The 25494-nt window shown below is 40.6% G+C and overlaps 1 protein-coding gene across 2 annotated transcripts in view; it reads right to left on the bottom strand.

The window, feature by feature from the left end:
- LOC116334949 (copine-8) overlaps positions 1–25494 on the bottom strand; it is a 102107-nt gene that overhangs the window by 21585 nt on the left and 55028 nt on the right. The window contains exons 7-13 of one of the 2 annotated variants that reach the window (XM_031758509.2): positions 24351–24414; positions 23372–23475; positions 21669–21773; positions 17001–17042; positions 15086–15161; positions 10620–10673; positions 10431–10492 (exon numbers count right to left, since the gene is read on the bottom strand). In XM_031758509.2, the coding sequence (XP_031614369.2) occupies positions 10431–10492; positions 10620–10673; positions 15086–15161; positions 17001–17042; positions 21669–21773; positions 23372–23475; positions 24351–24414 (507 nt within the window). Of the gene's footprint in view, positions 1–10430; positions 10493–10619; positions 10674–15085; positions 15162–17000; positions 17043–21668; positions 21774–22455; positions 22519–23371; positions 23476–24350; positions 24415–25494 lie in introns of those variants that run through there. The other variant, XM_039601196.1, reaches the window with a different exon arrangement.

Raw genomic sequence — 25494 nt, 5'->3', positions numbered from 1 at the left:
TTGTTAGGCAACATGCTGGTTTCCATGGTATATTTCTATCAGTGTCAGTAGACACACAAATAGTTTTAAACACACACTCTTCATAAATAGTCCCTTTTTCTTTGTGCCAAAAATCAGCACACAGCAACTGCAATAAATAAATGATATACTAGTAGAATATTTCCTACTGCAGTTATCAGCCATCTTTGCACTGAAAGCAAGCAAACGGAGATCTACAGCAGAGCACTGCTACAGAAGAGGTTGAAAAACAAGATTTTCTGGCAGTCGTGATAAGGGATTTTCACAGGCAGTGGTCTTCACCACAACATCACATCACTGAGTTTCAGCACAGGGAGAAGAGCTGTGAGCTTAGCCTGTCTTATAAACTAAACCTTATCATTCACACTTCCCTGAACCTTTTCAAGGCTGTTAGCGGCTTTATCAAGTCATTATTTATTTATTTTTATTGGGCAGTCTACATGCCCACCTCTTGTCAGATTCCCCCAAAACTTCAGCAGACGTCTTACTTTTGATTTTACTTCTAAAGCAGAAGAGAACAAAGATCCCCTGTTGTACTTGTTCAGTCTGACTTTGTGATAATTGCGCAATTTGATTGATGTAATTTTTACAGGGGTGCGCGTTTACTTTCTGTATGTTCTCTTTTTGCGCACTACAGGTGGGATGTGGAAAGTGGGGAAAAAGGTGAGGCAATATTCAGGGATAGTGCTTTAGTTTTTTTTTGGTCTCAGTCAATGCATTATTTAATATTAATGACGTGTACACAGCTACACACAGCAGATGGACAGCACAGTATGAACAAATACAACTGACAAACATCTGGGAATGTTTATTCAGCAGTATTGGCACCGCAGTGGGTTGTGGGTGTTACCCATGCACAGTAGAAAAAAAAATGTAAAAACAAGATACAATGTATTGTTTTAAAATAAAGGAATTTTCCATATTAAAGTCTTAAGCATGTTTTTTTAGCCAATAATGTAGTGACAGAAAATTACAAGAACATTTTCTGTTTTTTAATGTATTTTTTGTTTAATTTATAATGTAACAGGTTAAATCACTAAAACCCTTTATTTATCCTGTGATCCTGTGACAACATGTAGCAAACTTTTGAAGACCGAAACAATGTGTTTCTCGCAACGGTTTCTTCCTTTGGACACGATGTTCTGTTAGAGTTCAACAAGTAATAACTGTGGCTATAAGATATGTAGTATGTCAGCAGCATTCAGGGTAAAGGAGGAATGCCTCTTTACCAACTTGGTTTCTATCCATCAGTGATCTTGCCCACAATGATGGAGCTAGGAACATATATCACGAAACAGCGCACAGCAGGGGGAGCTAATGAGAGTGTCGCGCGTAACATTTAAATAAGATTCCTAACGGACTGAAAGAAGACTGCTTTTCCTGTACTACAGACATTCAAGGTACTCACTGTAAATTATGTTTTTCAGCCTTTAAAAATGACAACAGAATGCAAAGAGACAACTCCTATGACAAAATGTCCAAAAAAGTTAGGCTTTTGGGTTTTTTTATTGTTAAGGTTGCAGTGAAACTTTATTTCTAAGGTGCTGACTTTTGTGTAGTTTCACTTTATATCACATGAGAGTACAGCAGGTCAATGTGGCCTTCAGTCTACCCTGAATCCAACTGATGAAGAAGACTAAATGAGCGATGGAAAGGCACATAAAATTGGACAAATGTTGTAGTGACTCGGACAACAAACGGTGGCTAAAACCAACAGAAATGAACCTAACTGCCACCGATGCAAGCCTCTAATAGAAACTGTGCTTGGTTACAAGACAGCGTAAAGATTAACCAAATAATTAAGGCTCTTGGAGTACATAACAATGATGTACCGACAAAGTTACTTGTAGACTGGAAACATCAAAGCTGCATTAGAGAGCTAAACAAGTAAAAAGGCTTAAAGTAATTACATTTTCCTTGGTTCTTGAGTCCTTTATTAACGTCTTTGTTCGTTTTTAAGCTGTTTTATGTGTAAACAGAATAACAGTGCACTAACAAGATGCATGACAGTATATCTTTACATTAAAAGGTTTAAGTTGTCTATTTAAAAAAAAATCCCAGAGTCAGCAAGGGTCAGCTTACAATAATAATACAATAGCTGTATGTGATTAGCATAACATAGCTATCTTCCAAACTGTTAACTGGAGAGTTTCAGACCATCTATTAGTTTTGTTAAGTCCTTCTCCAGTGCAGAGTTACAGGGCTGGAGCCTGTCACAGCTGTCAAAAGGGCAAGAGGCGGGGCACACCTGAACAGGTAATCGATTCATCACAACCACACACATAATTAACAGTTAACTTAACAAGCTTTTCTGTGGACGGTGGGATGTGTAAACACTCAGTCCATAGAAACGTTTATTCATTATGACACACCTACTTTAAACCATATTTCACTTACAGTGACCTAAAATGACACCACGCTTCACAAAGGAAAGAAATAACATGTCCCGTCTCTATTAACAATACAACATTATACAGTACATAACACACCCACCCACTCCAAACAATAATAATTTAGAACCTTTAAGGACGAAAACACAGTCCTGCCAAGGGTGTCAAACTATGTCCTTGATCCACTCATGGTAGCAACATGGTAGGAAATGCAGGAATGTGGTTGCAAAGGCTGAGAGAAGTCTGACACTAGCAAACACAAGTAAAACAATACTGAGATGTACGCAGTAATGTACGCTCACTCATTGCAGATTCAGCACAGACTGCAGCCAGCAGCACTGCAAACCACGCTTAAATTCTGGCAGCTATGGGGCTAAAAGCCACCAACGCTCATTAGTGTCTCTTTTTAAAACCCAGAAAAACTTACAAAGTTGAGGAAAGTCATACAGTTACTGAAACTTTTTTAGCTAAAAGTGAGAATGTTCCAACATTTAAAAAAAATGTCCACAGAAAGACTACTTTCCTGTAATACCCAAATGCCAGTGGGAACCATGTATGCATGAGTGCACTGAGTGGCCTAAAAACAGCATCAGAGGTTGTGTGATGTGACTTCTCCTGATGATATGCAAACAGATGTTGCTGGTTGGACAGTATCCATCTGGCTAGAGGAGAGGAAAAGAGGTAAAGCGAGTGAGACGAGAACAGAGATAAACAATCCATACTTGCATTAAATCTGTTAAATTAGCCAAAAACAGCTATTGGCAGGCATATTGTACTTGCTCATCTGCAAGGTGCATCTCCCAAAAGTCAAATGTTGGCCATCCCTTTCAAGGGTTTTTCATACCAATCTTTGTCTTGATGTCTGCTCCTCTACCTAATGATAACCTCTCAAGCAGAGCCCCCTCCTGCTTCTATTCTGGTTTCAATGCGCAACTCACAAACCAAAACAAGGGGAAACAATATCTGTCACTATGAGTGACAGGGCTGCTTTCAAAGACACAACTCAAAATGAAAGATACAGCCAACAATTCATCATTTTATCTTTGCGGTCACAAAGAGAGGCCTCTTTGTTGAAATTCATGGGTGGCACTAATGCTTTATCAAAAGGATGAGGGAAAGACTGAGAGCAGCAGTGCTCTGGAATGAGTTGAAGCTTTCCCTCCCCAAAAAGAAAATCAGTCATTTATGCTAATGCTGCCAGCAGATCAAGTTCCTAATTAGGTCCAAATGAACAATTAGCTGATTGGGATGAAGCTGCAAAAAAGAGCTATCAATCAGAAGATGAGAGCAGTGGGAAGAGAGACGGAGGGAGGAGTGAGGCGAGATACGGGAAAACCGGATGAAGAAATAACTCTGTAGCCAGTCGATGCAGCCCGAGACACACAAAGGATTTCTCGGAAATGTGCGAGAAACTAACTAGCTGTGTGTCCTGCACTTGCACACATGGGTGTGTTTACATTTTTATGTTTGAGTGTGCATGCATGAGTGTGTGTCTGTCCACAAAGACCTGGTCTGCCCATTATGCAACTGGGGTAAGTGCAACTGGACCATTACAGTCCATTTAGGTTTCAAACAGTGAGACAGCACTTGGCACTTAATTTAGCCACACAAGCGTGTAAGAGCATCCAGCTCACGCTCCCAAAGCACTGCCAAGTTTCAAAGTGCTCTCTGACTTGCAGTGCTGCTGGGAACACGGTCTTGTTTGTAGGGAGACTTGATGATGCGATTTCTCCATTAGCGGTTTAGCGACAGAGCAAGTAAACATGCGGTATGTCCGTCTAATATAGATCCTGTCCGCCCAGCATCTAAATATGACTAAACTGTCTCCCGTTACACAAATATGAGAAATACAGGGATCATACTTACTACTTCTGAATAATCATTTCCAAATGTGACTGTAACCAGAACTCAGTTGTGCACATGGTTTGTACAGAAGAATTCACTGGCTAAGTGTTGTGGGCACGTACAGTCTTCAAATGTATTAAAAAGCTCAATTACACTTGCTGGCTTCTATCAAAGGTTTGGAATTGTACCAACTCTATCACTTCAGCAAGGTCATGTTGTTGAAGCACTTTATATTATGAGGCAAAAATTAGACAATAATAGACAAAACCCCCCAACAAATATCAGTTGATCCTCCCTATGAGCAAGCACTTGGCGACAGCAGGAAGGAAAAAACAATAAAAAACATGGTAGTCTGGTGCATTTTAACTCTAAGAAACCTTTGGCAGAACCAGGCTCGGGGATTGCAGCTTGTGCTGCGATCGGCTGACAATAACCAAAGGTTAAATGCAGAGTGGTGTCTGTTGATGCCAATGCAATTTAGATGTCTTTTGGGGTGGAGAATGCATATGTATGAACCAAAAATCCGCAAGCTTTCTTAAAGCAATTAAACTGTACTTTTAAATTTAACGCATACACCAATAAACTCAGTTGCCTTTCAGACAGACAGACTGGAAATCCACTGCTTTGCACTGTAGCTGGCAGTCTTTCTTCTGCTCTGCTTGGTACATGAATTACTGCATGGAGCAGGTTCTGGGTAGTGTGACCCCCAAAAGCTTGCGGTGGATCTCTGGAGCAGAAGACAGTGCCAGCTGCACAGCTGCAGTCCAAGATGACAGAGTTGAAGTCCCCCTGGCTGCGGGACAAGATCGTCTCTGAATTAGCAGCCGAATAAAACCGAGGACAATAGATCTATTTTCAGATCCAAGCCAGCCGGTGTGGAAACAGGTTATGCTAAGGGGTGCAGCCACCTAGTTAGCAGCAACTGAACTTTCAAAATAAGAGTGTGAGGATCAGCGGCAAGAGGATTCTCTTTAATGCAGAGAAAATAAAAATATCGAGAAAGACTTGTCAAATACAATTAGGCATCTGTTAGAATCTGTTTGTTAATGCATCACAATTTGTGTGGAAACTCTAATTGTGCAAATAATATTCCACAAACTGCCAAAAATTTCACAAACTGACCAAAAACCAAAATGTGTAAACTGGTCAGACTTTGCAACATTCAGTCAGTATAGCGTATTATAGCCAGCTAATTAAAAAGTTAATGAATAAACATTATACGGAAGAAAAAAAAGCTAATCCCACGGTGTAGTCCCGGATGGAGGGAAAGTGTCCATGACAGGACCCTTTTTCCATGGCAAAAAGCTTTCAGCTCGTATGATAACAAAGCTACATAGCACGCACTGAACTTGGGGAAATGATGCAAACAAGAGCATGTAAAAATAAAAAAGAAGTCGAATCTAGAAAAGAGAAGAAGGAAGCTTGGGATAAAGACTAGCAGCCCATTCACAAGGAAAGGGAGAAATGAAAGCCTGATTGGCTAGAGGCTGTCAGAGAGTGTATGGGATATATGAGAGCTTGTGATTGGCTATACATTGCCGAAAGCCAGAATAAAAAAAGGAAATAAGGTGCTATGATTGGCTCAGTGCCTTAACAGGCTAGACGGAGAGGTACGAGAGCATGCGACTGGGGAAATGTGAGGGCCTAAAATTGGATGTGGAGAGCTTTGAAAGAGCGAGATTGGCTAAAAGAGTATTGAAAGTCAAAAAGAGGGAAACGAGAGTCTGTGATTTGCTCGGGGCCACTGAAGACTAGATGGTGAAATTTGAGAGATGCGAAGATCAGACATTGGATAGTGAGAGGTACGAGAGCCTGAGACTTGCTATAGGAAGTTATTAGAGCCTGAGATTGGCTAGAAGCTAAGAGCACCTCGGGGTCCTTAAGGCTTGAGGTACAGAGAGGATGACATCAGAATTAAGTCTGATATGTAAAGCATGAGACTCAAATGACCATGGCCCACTGGCTAAGAGAGGAGGATGAAAAAGAGAGGTCTGAATAATGCCGAGGGATTAGACGGCACATGAGCGGTCCAATTCTGAATAAATTTAGACACAGAGGGATTGACGTAAAACTGAGAGGAGGCAAGAGTCTAAAATGTATCCAACTTTAGAACTTTTAACAATAAAACATCAAAAGAAAAAGGAAGAGCACTTACTTAAGGCTCCTTTGGCTTTGGCATGATTCAGAAATTAACAGCAGAATTGGGTAAAATCAGATCAGGAAAAGCCAAACTGAGGATTGAAACAAGAAGCACTCAGAGAGCACAAACCACCCCCAGCTCACTCTTGGTATTCCTAAGGGAATATCACTGCATTTTCTTTGTGCTTTTTAAATGTAGTTTTGTAGTGCAGTAAAAACAAACAGACTTTTGTTGTTTGCACATAAATAAATAAATCTAAAGCTGCCATCATGTAATATCTTGCAGACTGCAGAAGACTAAAAGAAACCAGACCTGAAAATAGAGAGGTGGGTAACGGGAATGGACTGGCACAACAAAACAAGGATTCTGTACTTGGCTGTGATGTGTGTTAGTAATCACTGTGACTGGCTAATTTTATTATCTTGATGGCATTTTATGTGTTATTATTATAAGAGAAGCTTATTAGAGTAAAAGAATGATTTGCCTGGAATCGGGGCTATTGATGCTCCGAAGAAACAGATCAAAAATCAACTTGGGCCAGTTGAGTTTCAATTTATCGGCTTTTCCCAGAAGCTGCGTCTCTCACAGCAGACTGTAAATTGTGGTAGACAAAAACCTCTCTAATAACACCAACACAAAAAATCCCTTAAGACTAAAATGGATAAAAGTCCATTTTATTTACAAGAACATTTTGATTCTTTCTTTCCCCACACAGCTTGATTTCCTGTCTGCGAACGGGCCCGGGGGGAACTCTCAGGCAACAAGGCATACGAAAGAAGCCGTAATTCAAATGAAAGCAAAAGTTACCGTTTAATAACTGTGAATATGTTTGTTGTAAAAACTAAGAAATTGACACTGACAGCTATTTCCTTGTGGAGTTCAAAGGGGGCTGCTAGAGGGGTTGAAGACAAAAAAATTTGAAAAGCAGGCACCACAGAGGAGCTGAATGGCCAAGGTTTATGGTTGGGATTATTTCATTAGAAGGTCATCCCATCACGATACAATCAGGGAGGATTCATACCAGTCAAAAACGTATTGATGCAGCATAACAATGAACTTAAACATGCATCCAGTCTTAAAGTAGTATCGCGTCGAGAACAAAAATGAGGTCTTTCAACATTCCAGTATTTTCCCAAGTTAGCAGTGAAAGAGGACTTTTTAGCAGATAAATAACTAACAACCATCACCAACTAGTCCGTCTGCTATTTACTGCAGAAGCAGACAGGCGGCTTCAATGAGTTCATTGTTACTTTAACTGATGGCGTGAGAATAGTGAGAGTGAACAAAAGCAGCTAAGTTTTACTGTCAGAAAACAAAAACAAGGATGAATCGATAAAGGAGGGAATGAAAAATGCAGTGGTGATGCTTTTAAATATGCAACTGTAGAAATGTCATCTATTGTTAGCCTTGAGTGTGGCTGCTTTAAAGTAAGTTAAATCTGTCCCTTAGGGAAAACGTTTCTCTTTGGACATTGGCTGCTTTTTTATGCTAATTGTCCATCTAGTCTTTGTACCTGATCATTTTTTCCCTTTGTTAAGCCACTTTACACTGACTTATGAATCATTTAAGCATAAAACAGTGATTAGCTCAAGGCACAAACCAGTGTTTTGTCCACTAATTTACAATTAGTTTAGAGTCGTAGCAAAGAACCCATTTTAAATTCAAAAAGTTTTGAAGAAACTGGACAAGGAAGAAGTGACAGTTCTAAAAAAACACTACATACAACAGATGGTTAATATCTTACATTTATGCCCTTAAGAAATAGGAAAGAAATCCACCAAGTCAACTGATCCATCTACTGTTTGCTGAGGCCTCATTGGAAATGATCTCGGTGGAAAAGTAACTGTCAGGAAGCATTTTTGGGGGAAAGAAAACAGGGAGAAAGCCATCAGACAGTCATCTGGTAAACATAGTGAAGGCTATGTCATGGTTTGGGGATCTTCTGAGGATTGATGGAATTATAAACACAGGAAAGTACCATCAGATTTTGATCCACCATACAATGCCATCTTGGAAGCTTCTGATTGGCAACAACTTCATTTTTTAGCATCTCAATGATCCCAAACACACTACCAATGTAATCAAAGTATACCTGGGTACACAGCAAAAACTCCAGTGTTAAATTAACACTGGAGAGTGTTTATATGAGTCCACACCTCTGAGTGTTAAATATAACACTGTTGAGTGTTAAATGAACACTTTTGACAGTGTTATATTTTTAAAAGTAACCTCGTCAGTTTTGAAGATTAACAATGACTAACACTGAGCAGTGCTGATTTTCTAACACTGGAAAATAACTCAAAATGTTAGAAATATTCCAGTGTTAGAAAATCAGCACTGCTCAGTGTTAGTCATTGTTAATCTTCAAAACTGACGAGGTTACTTTTAAAAATATAACACTGTCAAAAGTGTTCATTTAACACTCAACAGTGTTATATTTAACACTCAGAGGTGTGGACTCATATAAACACTCTCCAGTGTTAATTTAACACTGGAGTTTTTGCTGTGTAGAAGAACACACAGTGGAACACTATCAGTCATGGAGTCAAAGGAATTTGCAAAGAAAAGCGTCTGGACTTCTTTAAGTTGCTTGAAGACGTTTCACCAAGACTGGCCTCCCCAGAGCCCAGACCGCAACATTATTGAAGCAGTGTGGGATCATGTTGACAGAGAACAGAACAAAAGGCAGCCAGTTTTCTTGTACTTCCAGCACCCAAGGAGCTGAAGACCAAGCTGCTGGCTTTTATTGTGATAGCAATGTCCCCCAAACAATAGTAAACTTCCTTTATATTCAGTATTTGGCCCATACAGCTTACATTACCCTACGTTTGCTTCTCTCCCACTCCCTGGTGCTCACATGTACTATATTTTAATACACTTGAGTTCCCAATAAAAGTGTTCTCATTTCCATATTTTTCTGTTTCTGCTGTCAGATGAAATGACCATGAAGCAGTGACACAAACACAGCCATTAGGACTAATATAAGCCAGCTGTCACTTTGAAGCCCTTTTTCAACCCTTTTTGCTACTCTGCTCAGCTAAAATACTCATGTTATAACAGCGATGATGTCCGAGAAAAAAATCACCATTCACTAAGTTTAGGAAAATGGCTCTGCTGTGATTTCAGCTATATTTATATGTAAAATGATCCTTCTACAAATGGTAGGAACAAAATGTCTTAAGCTTTGTGTTAGCAGCTGACGGCTCGTGGAGGGCAAAAGAGGCAGAAAAGAGGCGCTGCAGTAAAAGTTTTACATTTTTGAACATTAAAGTGTAATTGGACTATTTTAAATTTGATTAAAGATATCTGAAGTTTTAATGAGAATGAAGATTTTAATGTAATCAGGGTTTTTTGGGAGTTGCTACTAGTTGTACTGTAGTTGAAGAATACATTATAGAGTTTTGTGCAGAAGGGAAAAAAAATCTATTTGTCCCCCCACCCAACCAAAAAAACCTCCCAGAATTCCAAGGGCAGCAGGAAAAGAGGAATACACGGAACTTTGCACACACACTCACTTTTCTCTCCGTTGACAGTGAATCTAATGTCTGTGTCTAATGTCCTCTTGTCTGTGAGTCTAATGAAAGCAGAGTGTGTGGGCGAGCATTTCCATCACGCCTGGGTGCACACGGTCAACCCTCCTGAGCAACATACATACACAAGCACATGCACAGACACACAAACGAGCACACACGATGGCACGGGGCTCGGGCAAGTGCCGAAACACAATACAAGATTACACACAAGGACACACACGCGCGCTTCAGAGCCTGAACTCTGTGTACTTGACTTCAGGTCAGCCCATCTGTCAGTCTCTCCCTCTCCACCTTTCACTTTCTTCCTCTCACATGCAAATGCACTTTTTTTCCATCTGATTCACTCACACTGAGGGATCATTATCTTTGGCACATTGCAGACACTGAGCAGTGATGGGGCCGTTATCCAAGCAGCGACGAGCACACCCAGCATGTCAATTCTCATTAAAAGACTGCAACCCCCGCCTCTCAGCGTGGGCTCGGATTGCATAGTCATTGACCTACCCTCCTTTGATGTAGTCCAGGAAGGTGACTTCAGTGTCCACCAGGAATGACAGGAGGGTTACCTGTAGGTGATAACACCTCAGTCAGCTCAAGCACTGTCGATGATGTAACAAAGTTATTCTGTCTGACACAATAAGAATCTGCAGTATAGTGCCATATTTCAAATCTAGTTCAGAAATCATTCCTTACCGTTCCAGAGTTGAGGTATTTTTTCTTCTTTCCTTTCTTCTTTGGATTTACCACCTAAAGAAAGAGCACATTTTCTCCAGTAACTTCAAATATACCCATCCCTTAGTTTGAGTGTAGTTTATAAGTTTAGAAATGGTAACTTGTTTTAAGCATTTATGCATTTTGTTTAAAAAACAAAACTGTCATATTGTCTAGTGCCAGATTGATATAGGACTTTCAGATAGATAACAATATTTGGTGATTTAGGCATCAGTTTTGGATGAGCAGGCGACCATATGCCACATAGCTGAGAGCAGCCGGCCTGGGTTCGAGGCCGGCCCTTTGCCGCATGTCTTTCCCTCCACTTTTCTTCACTGTATCTGAGTAATAAAGTCAGAAAAAGGCCCCCAAAAATATTCACTAGCTGGACCCACATCCCATTTATATTCAACAGCGTTTTAGTAGATAAAGGTGAATGGCTTGGACATGAAATGAGCTGCGGTTTGGGAAAGGCGGACTGGCGGAGGCTCCTGGGCCTGGCAGATCCCCATGTACGAAATAGAAGTGAAGAAGTTAAAGAATTAAAAAGGGGAGAGAGGGAGGGTGGGGCACGTAAACGAGAACGAACAGCTTGTAGGACTTGGGGAACATATATAGATGGACGGATGAACCAGAAGGAGCGTGTTTGGAGGCGTGGTCCCGCTCCTGAAATTCCGATACTTAATCTCTGTCCTTAATCTGTCCTTTATAAATGTGATACTGTAACAAACCCATAACAAATAAACAAACAAACAGCATAATTTATTACTGGTTGCTGTATCCTACACACGGCTGCAGTTTTTCAGCCGACACACACAAACACCAATAACAACAACAGGAACCAATTCATCTGTTTTAAAGCTGGCGAGGCGTGATTGCCACTCAGGTGCGTCCGCCTCTCCCGCAGCCAGGCAGCACACCACGCCCCCTCGCCACAGATACCAATAGATCAGCAAACAGCTAATATCATCCCACTACTAAATCAGTCAAGCTTCAATGGTTGCACCTTGTAAGCAAACAGTAGCAGATACACAGCAATGTTAACATTACTTTAAAATCATGTTTCCAGCCCTCTGATAAAAGTAGGCATAATAACTTCTCGCCAACTCCTGGTGGAAATATTCGGCTCTTCAGTTGCTAAATCTGGTAAGTGCTCCATTATACTCAGCAGCTATTTTTTAAATATTATTTTTAACTTCATCTGTGCACCATCTCCTCCTGTGAAAGTAACATGCAATGCACTTTTAGAGCTTCTTCTCCAAAAATAATTTAGTGTCACAGCCAAAAATACTGTTAAACCATCTCACCAGAGTTTTGGGAAATAAAGGAACTGATAATTCTCTTCTGGTGCATTTCTATGAGCGACAAGCTTCCTCAAATATGACAAACTGCTCATAAAAATACTCAATAGTCTGCATGTGACTTACACAAAAGTCAAGGGAGATGTTTTCACTTTATATGCAAACATAACAACATCCTTAAGTGTAATCCGAATCAGATTCTGTCAAATTAAAGCATGCTTGGCCCTAAATGCTTCAGTCTGTGGGGATAATGTGTGATAGCTGAGGTGATTTTGCAGTATACTTCATATCCCCTTCATCTGTCCTCAGATACTTCCTTCCCTAAACCAGCAGCTACCATGGTAGGACCATTGCCTTTGAACATTGCTCCTAACCCACAAAGCCACTGAGCACAGTCATTTCACAGATATCCTTCTTACAATAAACAGATTTTTGATGAAGCTGAACCAGCTTTACTTACTTTTTAAGAAGAAGCTTTTCATAAAGAAGAATTTCAAAAAGAGAAAGAAACACTTTTCAGCTGAGTTCAAAGACTCGTGTGATGAGGGGACCAGACACAACCTGAACTCCTTTTGAATGCCAAACAGTGGATATTAAATCTGAGCTTTATGGTCTAATTTAGCTGCGCCAAGGTTAAACAGGAAGACAGAAGGCCTCAGGGAAACAACATACAAATGTGTGGATTTATGCATTTCTCCTTGGTTCACTTTGGAATGGCACCCGCAAGGACGCATTTGGCTCTGGAGGTGAATTGAAATGTGATTGTGACACAAACACACACGCAGACACACAAACAAAATGCATTTAACACTGCAAAGTCTTTGTCTCGCTTGCTGCAAATTGAGGATCAAGCAGTACCACGAAAAAGGCCAGAAATCCCAAAATGACTTGTATGTGTGTGCGCACATCTGAGGACTATTAGGCAAACAGCAGCTGTTTAAAATGACACTCCCCTGTGTGCGCTCTTCTCTGTGTGGTGCCCCGTTAATCAAGAAATGTTGACTCTTCCTGGGAGAAGACAAGCCAGCGATCCGTCATAACTGTCAGAGATTGTGTGTGTGTGTGTGTGTGTGTGTGTGTGTGTGTGTGACACAGACAGCCAGGCAGAATGGAAAGGCGTTTCGGCTTAGTTTTGGTTCACTCTGCCAGGAGATATTATTATTATTATTTTATTATTATTATTTATACTTTTCACATTTTTCAAGCAAGTAATTTGTCCAATTATTTCTCCACATAATATATGTGGTCATATGGTTCAGTAGTTTCTCTGTGTACCAAACAATCTCTATCCTCCCATTTTATTGCAAAGATATTTTTCGATATTTGCTGTTGAGTTGCCTCTCAGTATTACTGCAGTTGTAATAGAAACCTTTGTCTCTGGCAGCATCCAACAGTAAATTATGGTCAGAGGTTACCTTGTTTAGGTGTAGGCTATTAGCTTTATGACTACAGGATGAACTTTGATATGTGTTTACAAAGAAAAGGCTTTTAACAGTGGGTTTATAAAGCACGTAAGTTAATGTAAACTGTAAAACTCACTAGAAGATTCAGCTCCTGGTCTACTCTGTCTTTCTGCTCTTTCTTGAATTTTACACTAGCTTTGTAGCTGACTACATATATATATATCATAACTGTCAGTAACATTTGCAATCCCTAATCCTTCATATTGTGTATACAGTAAAAGGAAGATTCCCCTTACAGTTAGACAAACAGAAACTCGATGCAAACTGTTTTGATCTGCTATTAGTTCTTAACGTCTCAAGTCAAAGCGCCTTGTTTTTACTTACTTAATTACTTTTAAAGGCATTTGCTCTATTATAATTAAACCAACCAACAAAACTTGCATTTTCAACTTTAGCGAGTGAAATTTTGCTTTTTTATTTGAATGTTTGCACTAATTAAACAGTATCTGTGCACCTTGCTAACCATGCTAGCTAGCATTAGCTCATAAATTAGCTCTCCACCCTCTCATCTCAATATCATAATAAGGCTTCAAAATGGCGTGCGATATATACCATCTACTGCAAAGTTTATGCTATCAGCAACAACATCAACTGTGTCTGTGAAAATCTGTAGCTTCAAATTACTGACGTTATTGAAACTGGCTTGGAGTCAGTCCCTTCTTCATCTTTCCCCAACACTTACGATACATTTTGACTTCAGTGAAAGCAAAATTCAGAAAACACACTTCTACTCTTTCAGTGTATTAACTGAGGCTGCAGTTCCTCTGGAACTGACGGGGACCGTGTACACCTACAACTGCTTTAGTCTATCCTTACATACTTGTCACTTAAAAGTTTGGCAACTAGATCTGCTCAAAGGAAGATTCAGTTTGTTTTAACCTCCTAGGACCTGACGTCCACATAAGTGGACATCACATTTTGGGTTGTCTAGACCACAATACAAAATTTTGCTCTACAAGGGCCTGATATCCACTTACGAGGACATTATACTGCCACTGTTCTATCAAAATTTAAAACGAATGTCCTCATATGTGGATATCAGGCCCTTGTAGAGCAAAATCCGGTAAAAAGATAATTCTTTGTTTTTACATTCATCAGGCACCAATCAGCCCAAATAGCAAAGAGAAATTAAAAATGCATGCCATGAAAGAGTTCAGGTCTCAGGAGGTTCACATTCAAAGTACTATCCTGTGTTTGAGACAGCTGGCATTATTATTGTGAAATCATTCATGTTCACTAGAGTAAAATTTTAGTAATGGCTAAGTTTTTAATAATGCTTAAGCTAACATAGTGTAACTAATGTTATATCTTGTAGAACCATTAGTAGGATACTTGGTAGCCATTCCTGTTACCAAAATATGTCGTTGACACTTTCTGCTCTGTACAGTTGTTGCTCTTATTTACTGTTTACATTATTTAAATGTTTCTGATAAAGAAGTTTAAGTGTATTTTTTGCAGTACAAAATTGGGCATTGAGAATGCTGTAAATGTCCTTGGATTGGAACTAACTACATTTTTGGTATCATGACATCACACACAGGTTAAACTTCAGCAGAAAGGTACCGGACAAAAAACCCCACAAAACACGGGGTGAACACTGTAGAACCTGCACACTGGTCTCCACAGGTGCTTCAGCTTTGAATTTAAATACACTAACATTCCTATACATGCAGGAAACACTCACCTCATAGACGTTGAACTGGCTCTGTCCTCTGGATAGTTCTCTGTAGCTGGTGCTAAATTCTCCAATAAAGTCATGACTACAAACAGAAATGAAGAAGAAAGGAGAAAAGAAAGAGAGCTTGAGAAAAACTTCGATCTTGTCATTTAATTTTAATGTAATTTTTCTAGTTTCTAATCCAGAGATCATTAAAAAGCCAAAAAACATTTTTAAAAAAAACTGGCAAACTTGAAGAAGTTGTCATTTTGTGATTTAACAAGATTCCATTTTATGTTTGAAGTTTTAAAATCAAAATGAAATGACTAGAATCCCAGAAAAAGACAACATCATATACACCTCAGAGCAACAATTAGGAGGTTTGTTGTTACGGAGGATTAAAGCAGGATTAAAACACTTTCATGGACAAAAATCACTGCCAGCATTTCTTCCCCACTGAAAAAAGATACACCGACACACTATGGCTCAGATTAGGAGTGACACTGAATAGATTCCAAAGTACAAAGAATAGAGAAATAACTCCCTGTTAAACTACAGCTTGACAAATGTCGCTGCGTTTTCTTTCTGTCTGAATGCCAGCAGCCAGAATCCAGACTCATCATTAAGCAGTCGATCGCTGACGATCGTGTACTCTATTGATAACATAGACTTCTGTTAATTATGTGTGACTTAGGGATTAACTGGGTGCAGGAAGCTGACATGTTGAATGTTAGTGCAATCAAGACATGAAGTAATAAGGAGAGGCACTGCTGTCTGTTTATCAGTGATTACTAGCACTGAGGTTATCAGCGCATATCAGATTAATATCTGTACAATAAGCCCTGCAAGCCTTACAGTCACACTCAGCAGTTCTGGAAAACTGTCCTGAAAAATGTAAAAATGTAGAGTTTTAACAGTTATTACTTTGATCTTTTCTGTCTTGTTCCTGATCAACTGCTTGTGCAGAACATCTTATTAGATATTGATTTGTAACCCATCTTTACACCAATTAAGCTAATCTGAGCCCAGTTAATCACCTTAGACGACCATATTAAAATGCTCAGCTTAACAGGAGAAATAAACAAGCTTGCAGCTTGAGAAGGAATCAAAAAGTTTTGGTCTCTATAGCGATTTTCTACGGTGGCCCTGAGAGGCCAAACGGACTGCAACTTAAGAAAACACCAGCAATCAAACAATTGCTGGTGTTTTAAGTTGCAGACCGTTTGGCCTCTCAGGGCCACCGTAATTTCAAAGCAACGATTTCAAAGGAAAAAGGATTGACGTTCACTGCAAAATGTAACAATAAATGTGGTCATCTTGTGGTCTCCAACCACTGTTGTCTCTATTATGATTGTTGTCATGGTACAGGGTTGTGTGACCCAGTGTTTGAGTTTTATTGTATTTTGTTATTCATTTGTGTTCTAGTTTCAGTTTAATTTATCTAACTAATTTCTACGATGCCTATGTTGCTGTTCTAGTCACTTGTTTGTGGATCCTTTTGTGTCTTCTCCCCTGTTCTAAGTCTCCTTGCTTCGTGGGTCTACCTGTCATGTTTCATTTCTCTCTGGTTCTTGTTGTCAAGTTCGTGGCATGTCTGCGTCTCGTCGTGTTTCCTGTTTATTTTGAAAGTCTTGTTTCCATGTTCTATGTGCTTAGTTTACGTTCATTCTTGTCAGCTGCTTCCTCATGTGTCTCCACTTCCCTGATCTCCTCATTTGTGTATTTAAGTCCTCTGTCTTCCTGTGTTCAGTGTCGCGTTGTCTGTGTAACCTTCCCCGTTATGTCTCGTCATAGTCGTCACAGTTTTCACGGTTCTCATAGTCAGGCTCGCTTTTTGTTTAGAGTATTTCCACCTTAAGTGAGCTGAGTGAAGTGAGCTTCTGGAGCATGTAAAAGCTTACATGACAGATGACTTATTACTATAACACTGTAAAGTCTTTACCTGCCGTCTCTGTCCCAGTCGTACACCTCGATCTTGATTGTTCTGTTAGGAGAGGCGCAGATTAAAATCAGGTTAACAAAACAACTCGTTTGTTTCTTCTGCTGGTGTGCAGTTAGATTTTATACTCCTGGAGGCATTAGAATGCTTACTTGCACCATGCAACATATTTAAAAAGCAAGACACAATGTTGCAAAATGATGAAGTACACCGAGACCAGAAGAATGCCAATTTCTTTCATCGATGTTGTCATGGAGCTTTTAGTGGAAGCAGATCCATTCTGCAGCTTATCTTTATTCCAACACACTGTTTGCCTGTCACTGTACACCTCATCTCCAAATACATCTATTTTCTGCATCCTATTGTAGCTTATGAGGAAACTGGGAGACAAATAAATAAAAACAGAACAGTCTGCAGGAGGCAGATAATGCTGCGCTATCATGCCATCAACTAATATCTGCAATATGAGGGTTATTTCTGCCTGACAAAAGAGAGGGACACATGGAGGGGGTGTGTGTGTGTGTGTGTGTGTGTGTGTGTGTGTGTGTGTGTGTGTGTGTGGTGGTGGGGCATAGAACAAACAGCAAATTAAAACAGAGGAAGCAAAAAACACTCTGCTGGAGAGAATGACTACTCATATAATCCCAGTCGATTAAGGCTGTTGTTTTCAAAGTGAAAAGCAGTTTGCGAGCACGCATGCTGTACGACTTTCTAAACTTGTGGTATCTAATTTGAAATCAAAGCCAAAACTGCACTTTTTCCATCCTTTTTATCTCCCAGTATGAGAAAGAGTGGAAATGCAAACCATCATTAATGGGCCTTAGAGCTGCTTAGTGAGACAGATGGACATTAAAGGAAAGAAAGCTGTAAGATAAGGAGCGGGAATGGGCTGGCTGATAATGATGAGCACTCTGATGATGAGTGTGTTTCCTGGCTGGCGTAACGTTGTCTCCTGGAGAGGTACAAGTACGTGCTGATCTGTCTGGCATAAATGTATTTTCATGTGTTTATATAGGCGGGTGTCTTATTAAGTCGGTGTTGTGCCACAGCTCAGCAGGAAACATCCCGTCACGGTGAGCTTTGATGATGTGATGAGAAACTGACAGCAGTTTCACAGCCTCAATGTACATGTTTGTGTGTGTGTGTGTGTGTGTGTGTGTGTGTGTGCTTGAGTGAGAGTGAGCAAGTGATTGCAGGCCGACCACAGCATCTATGCACAGACAGACACAGTTCCCTATTGTTTGCCAGCCTGAGCTCCCCGTTATCTCTTTCCCCAGACTGTAGAAACACACACTCAACTCCTGCATGTGTCTGTGTTTCTGTGCGCGAGTCCACTGAGCTTCCTGACTCTTCTATTGATAAGGCACGCTGTGTCTCACCTCATCCAATAAGCTCACTGGACCAAACTTCAGATCGATGCTGCTGTCTGTTAGTTTAGCTATGTTAAACCCTGTTGTGTGCCCTTTTCCCACACAGCTGCTATCGACACAGGAGACGGGACTCACATGGCTGTCATAAGAGAGGCACACACTTTTATCTGCTTTTATCTGTTTTCTCACTTGGACTTGGACTTCTGCTGAGATGTAAAGTAAAACAGATGTCGCACTGAAGGAGGAGAACTCCCAGGGATGCAAAATAATTACACATAGCGATGTTTCTTTAAGATATTCAAGAATATTATGCAAAAATGTGTCTGCTTTGTCTTTATGACTAAATTGTAAAACTTCTAAAGGGGACCTATAATGTTCCTCCTTATATTCTGTCTTATATTTACTACTAATATGGTGTAGATATTAGTGGGCAGCACGGTGGCACGGTGGTTAGCACTGCTGCCGCACAGCAAGAAGGTCCTGAGTTTAATTCCACCAATAGGCCGGGGTCTTTCTGTGTGGAGTTTGCATGTTCTCCCCGTGTTTGCGTGGGTTCTCCCCGGGTACTCTGGCTTCCTCCCACAGCCCTAAGACATGTAGTTAGTGGGGATAGGTTAATTCATCAACCTAATTTGCCGATAGGTGTGCATTCGGGAGTGAATGTGAGTGCGAATGGTTGTCTGTCTCTGTGTGTTAGCCCTGCGACAGACTGGCGACCTGTCCATGATGTACCCTGCCTCTCGCCCTATGACAGCTGGAATAGGCTCCAGCGCCCGCCGCGACCCTGAAAAGGATAAGCGGAAGCGAATGGACGGATGAATATTAGTAGTTCAGAGTGCTGTAAATGCTCAGTTTCAGTTTTTCTCCTCTTGGCTGTGCATGAGTTTGGTGAGAAAGATTTCCCTAACATGCTTATCTTTGCAAAGTTCACAATTTCTTAAAAGAAAGCTGATTTAAATGCTGGGTAGCCTTTTAAGAAGAGGACTTAAAACACCTTGTTTAAAGATTCAGAGGCCTTGAGACCCACCAGCCCTCTTCGGTCGCTAGAGAAAAATGTATCTCCAACTGGTGGGTGAGTAGTTGCTGGCTGTCACCAACAGGGTGATTGCTGTGATGATCCCTGTTATTGCTTTAGTTGCTTACAAATTGCCACAGTCACCCAAGCTTTATATAGAAGACACCGTCAGCAAAGCGATAGTTACAAAATCTGAAGCAAAGCAGAAAAGGAGACATTTTACCTTCATGCAAAAACTTGATTTTTACTACTACAGTTTTAAGGCTTTCATTGCACTTTTCACAGATTCACTTGGTGACTCCAAATGCAATCAAAGTAATCCCCTGAAAGTTTTCGGTGCATCACTGTAAACCACTTTGTGACCAGTTTCACACTAGCCACTGACAGCAACCTCCAGCAGTGCACACTTTTCCCTAAAATCCGTGTTTACCAGCAGATCACTGACATTTCTCTAAGCCTGCATCCTGTGGCTTTAGCAGCTGCCAGCAATTATTCACCGACTGATCAGGAAATACACATTTTCCTCTAGTGACCACTGGTTGCCAGATAGTTGCACGCAGTTCTCTAGCCCTGTGTGACAGGAACAAGACATTACATTACATGCTTAAAGCTGTCCCTTCTCTGCAGAGTTGCTTTGATTCAAACAGATTACATCAACATGAGCAATGTCATTGCTTGCCTGAAATTTTAACAAACATCTAACCAAAATCTGTAGATATCTTAAGGAGTGGACTTTTGCCTCCGGTCGAATACGTATTCTTGCCATTTGTTCAAATAAGCTCATCTTTAACCTGTTAGGCCCCCGGGGTTTTCTGAGCTTCCTGCTCGAAAATGAAATGCCCAAAATAAATGGAGTATTTCTCTGCAGTTACGAACTCTGTGTATCGAATCTTGGTATCAAAATAAAGCTAATACTTGCGAGATTTCATCAGAGGTGTAAATATTACTGCAGATGTTACTATGTCAGTATTTTCTAGCATATAACACCTTTGAAAATATGCTTTGGTTCACATTTAACTCCAGAAAATCACGTAACTGTTTGGTGTCTTGGCTTTGTCTGGTGGTTGTAGAAATGGTTTATATGAGATTTTAGCTGAGATTCAGATGTTTCTGTGGATGCTACACATGTCGAGACTTATACTTCTGACCTTGTGTTATAACCGATTGAATGCGATCTCATCCCTTTTGCCCCCGGTACTGGGGGTGTGGGTGCTTAACTAGTTAAACTGTTTCATCGCCAGTTTTTTTGCAAAGAAATCCAAAGAAAAAACAAACATCAGTTTCTAAATCAATGGAAAAAACAATAAGATCAGATATTTTGTAACATATAGTGTGTGTGAGTGTGTGTGGGGACTGAATTGTACAAAATAAATGCTGGGGGCAGACAATGAAGAAATGCTGCTCTCTGGATCTTTGCTTCACTTAATCCTGGTATGACAAGAACATTTCTAGCAGTCTGTTTCTTGTGCATTGACCCTAGTAAACTAAATATAAACCCGACCACCAGAAAATAATATGTTCTTTCTTCCAAAGCGACTATGAAGCATATTTCTGAAAGCATCGTTTGGATGACACATCAGTCACCGGCTTCATTTAGAAGTCAAAGCGCTACGCTGCTTTCAAATGTATAAACATGTACCGACTTTGATGAAGTAATCTTACTATAAAACATGACAGTCAAACACTTTTCCAGAGGAAAACTAAATCATGCATCCACACTCATCAACTTTTCCCTCCTGCTGAAACTGACAAATGTAATATTTAAGCTTGGCAGCTGCAAACAGTTTCATGCATTATTCATTCACACTGTACTCAATTTAACAAATGCTAATTTCCTTACAAAATACAGTAAATATATTTTCACTGTCACATTTAGTTACATCAACTTCAGGATTATTTCCAAAACATGGCTTACAATAAGAGACCTCACAAATAAATCATAATGAAAACGCTCTATGATGGGCAGCTTCTGTGATTTAAAACGAACCCTAATAAAAAAGTGACACAATAATGGACGCTAATTAACCCCTATAGATAATATTGTTCTAATATAAACAGATGGGAGAGACAGTAAGGCACAGACACCCATGTAATGTTTTAGCGCTACGCAGCCTGAAGAGGCCATTAGACACTGAAATCATCAGAGGTGCACGTATTACTGAAAATGGCATTTTTCAGGGTCTTTCATACTGAAAAGAACTCCCCTGGATGATTCAGATGGCCGTCTTGGTCGCTGCATTGTACTTAACCTGCCATAATAGCTGCTGTCTAAAAAAAGAGACATACCTGTCATAGTCACCGTTGCAAAGAGCACGAACGGGGATTTTAAAAGCCTGCCAAACGGGGTTCAGTGTATTCTTCACCACCTCTGTCTTATGGCAGATGGTAAACCTGCAGAGACAACAAGGAGGAGAGGCAGTGAGGAAAGTGCAACACCTGTAAAGCCAAAACAGCTTAATGGTGTTTGTCCGAGTAGTTACGATACTATTTCCTGGCTTTGGTTTACTGCTGCTATCACTGTTAGACCAATAAGCTCTATTCCTTACTACATATATGACGGAAATACCAAGATAAAGAAAATGGATAACAAGAAGATTGATTTCCATTATTCTGCTAATTTATTTACACTGGTGTCATTTCAGCTCAGCAGGAGAGTCATTACAGGTTACGAGATAGCGCTGTCATTTACGGTCATGATACTTTTTCCTTTTTTTGCTCTCAGGCTCACTTTGAGCTCACCTGCACACATCTCACATGTGAAGTGGAGCTGACAAGACACAGGTGAAGTGAGGATAACATTAATCGAGTGGATGATCTGTTAATTTGAGAGCAAGCGAGAGGCAGGAAAATGGAGAAGGAGGAGGTTTGCAGTTAGTTTGTAGAAACACTAAGAAAAGCTGCTGGCGTTGCAGGGACCAAGTAGCTCTGCACTGTTGTTAGCTTCCTCCACGCTACGGTAGCTCTCCCCCTAGCAGCTGGGGCGCTGCTGCAAAAGTGTGGCATAATAAATGCAGAAGAGCACAAAACTGAGATGTATAGATCAGCCCCATTGTAACTGACTGTCCCAATTTACCCTGTCAGATGGGGCATCTCGATCTCCAAGATTTTGCACTAACTGGACGTCACATGTATTTTGTACATCTTAGTGAAATGTAGCACAGGGATGACTGTTGGAGTTTCCAAGTTTGTTGCTCAGAAACCCCAAAAAACAAACAAAAACAAAACAATATAACATCATTTTAATCATTCTTATTGTGGTTTCGAGCATCTCTAGCTCCTCATCAGCAACTTTCTCCTTATTGGCAAAACACTGAAACTCACCAAGCCACCAGGGCAAGGCAGAGCACAGAAACAGCAGCAGGAGAAAGGAAAAGATGGATTTAAGAAATAAACATAAGTAGGAATAAAAACAAGAATATTCAATTAAAGAGACATCCAGCTAACTTCCTGCCACTTTGAGTCGAAGAGTGTGAACGCTACAGTACTTTCCTGATACTCCAACACACACACAGAGGGAAAAAAAGCTAATTTCATTAGTCCCTCAGCTAGAAAGTGGACTTGGTATCTCCCACCCTGAGAGCAGAAGGCTTTATCTGACTTGTAACACACTGCAGGATGGAGAGGAGTGTTCATGGGGCGCTCTGGATTTAAAACACGGATGTGCACGCACACACACACACACACACACACACACACACACACACACACACACACACACACACACACACACACACACACACACAATCCTTATCCCTGGATCAGTTCAATACCTATTGCTTCCAGATGCACTCACATACATCTGTGTGCACGTTGCTCATGTTAGCGTCTCCACATGTCACTCACATAAACGCTTAAACGGGCAGGATGGCTTTTGATCTGAGGCAAATCAATGAAAGCAATTTCCTTTGGATGCAGGGAAGGATTAAACCAGACCCGGAAGGGGAGAGGGAGCAAAGGGGGCGCGAAGCAATGAAGAGAGGGGAACTCACGTGCCGTCCTCGTTGCTCCTGTAGAAGACCAGGAAGGGGTCGGACTTGCCAAAGAAATCCTTTTTGTCCAACTTGTTTCCACAGAACTGCATCATCACTGATTCCTAATGAGCAGAGAGTGAAAGGAATATATTAAGTCAGGGTGGAGGCTGAATTTCTGATTGTGGCATCGCTTATAATACGGGTTTCCTCTCAATATGACTATGAAGGCACAAAGTAATTGTAAAGAAAAAGAAAAAGATCTTACATGACGATAGACTGATCCAAAAACTGTATTACTTATTGTTTACAGTTGTGTTTTTTTGAATCCGCTAACCTCGGTTCTCTATTTTGTGGGCTCGGGAACTGCATGAAACAGATATTCAAAGGTTCAAAGGGAGCTCGAGCCAATTCAGCTTCTTGCCAACACTAAAATGAGGTACGCCATTTTTCATTCAAAGACCTGAAATCCATCCAATCATGACTCATAAGGCTGAATCGAATAACCGTCATAATCCATTTAGCTTATTCTGCTAGCAGGAGAGCTAGCATACTATGAAGGAAACAAAGAGCACAGGGTCAGACCTTTGAAGGAATGCTTCCTTTCACATTGTTGTGATGTTATAGTTTTGTGGCATGGAAAAAACCTGCTGATGTGGAATAAAAAAGGAGGGGAGGGGTTACAGGGGTTTGGTTTTACTGTTTCCATGCTGCTAAACCACGAGAGCACAGCAAGGTGACTGGTCACTTACGGTGTCGAACCTGGACCAACATTAATGACTCAGGAACAACACCGACACGGGGATATCAGACTGTGCCAGGATAAATTATTCAATCTCGGCAGATGGCAAAAGTCAAGTATTAATATTATACGGAAAAAGGAAAAAGTTGGATTGGTAACTTTAATTTTCCACAGTGTGTTAACCACTTGTACAAAGTGAAACATGCAGAGAAAACGGACACATGCAGCATTTAGCAAACAGAGAAGTCACTTTCTCACCCTGCAGTTGTTCAGCTCCTCAGCTTTCACAATAATGGTCCCGCATTTCTTCCCTGGAATGCCTCTGTTTATGATACAATACAGCAAAACATGAGATTACTATCACCAACAGCGTATTTGGCATCACCACAATATTTTGTCCACATGTATTCTTCCACCTACACTTCAGGGTCAAATGACAAGTTGAAAAATACAGGAAGACGGCTCACGTTTCCTTACAGGAGCTGCCATCAGAGCAGTCTACACAGTCGAAGGTCAGTCAGTGAAAACATTTAGCTTGTTTGATAACAGTTGCACTGGTTTCTAGACATCCCGCATAAGGGTTCAGGCGGGACTGTGACCTTCTCACAGCAGGAAGGGGACTTCCATGTGTGACTGAAAATTCGTCTGAAACCACTCCCGTCCTGCACAGACACACGGTCAGTCGTATTTCTGTGTGTGAAAATGTGTCAGGTTTGTTTGTTTGCTCACTGTCAACCACAGGAGACAGAAGGAAAGCTTCTTTTCTGAAAATGAACCCAGCCAGTGTTGAGATGTTTTTCTTGCAGTTAAATCGCAGTTAAATACACACTACGTATTGTTGCTACAAGTTTTCCATCTATGTTTTACATTGTTACCAATATTGCCATCTGTCTATCCATCTTCTACTACCTATCTGGGTCTGGGTCATGACGTAAGTAGTCGAACCCTTAGCGTGCCCTAGGTCTGCTTTGCACCCTCCCCCCAGGATGGGGTCCAGAGCCGTTTCCTGGTATCCCTATCCTAGACAGGGTAACATGCCATCATAGTAGTCTTTGCTGTTGCAATCACTCGGGACCATTTTGCACTGGTTCACTATACAAGGGGCAAATTCCACTGACAACATAGCTCATGGGATCATTCGGACACATAAAGGCCCTCCAGCATAATAAAGTAGCAAATCCTGGAAGCGAGTGATTAAATTTGATTAAGCAGACAAAGCTGTTTAATATCCGTGATTGTCACCTCTCAAATTTGCTGATACTCCTATGATGTATTCCAGAAAATAAGGAATTTTAGATTTATAAGCAGAGCTGGGAGAAAAACATCACGTGCATGTTTTATTACCTCATTTCCAAGATATACTGTTAGCAAAAAGGTGTTTGTGTTTATGTGCTGTTTGTGT

Source organism: Oreochromis aureus, linkage group 17 (genome assembly GCF_013358895.1).
Source record: "Oreochromis aureus strain Israel breed Guangdong linkage group 17, ZZ_aureus, whole genome shotgun sequence".
In the NCBI taxonomy this organism is placed as follows: domain Eukaryota; kingdom Metazoa; phylum Chordata; class Actinopteri; order Cichliformes; family Cichlidae; genus Oreochromis; species Oreochromis aureus.
This window is presented reverse-complemented; position numbering and strand designations above follow the sequence as displayed.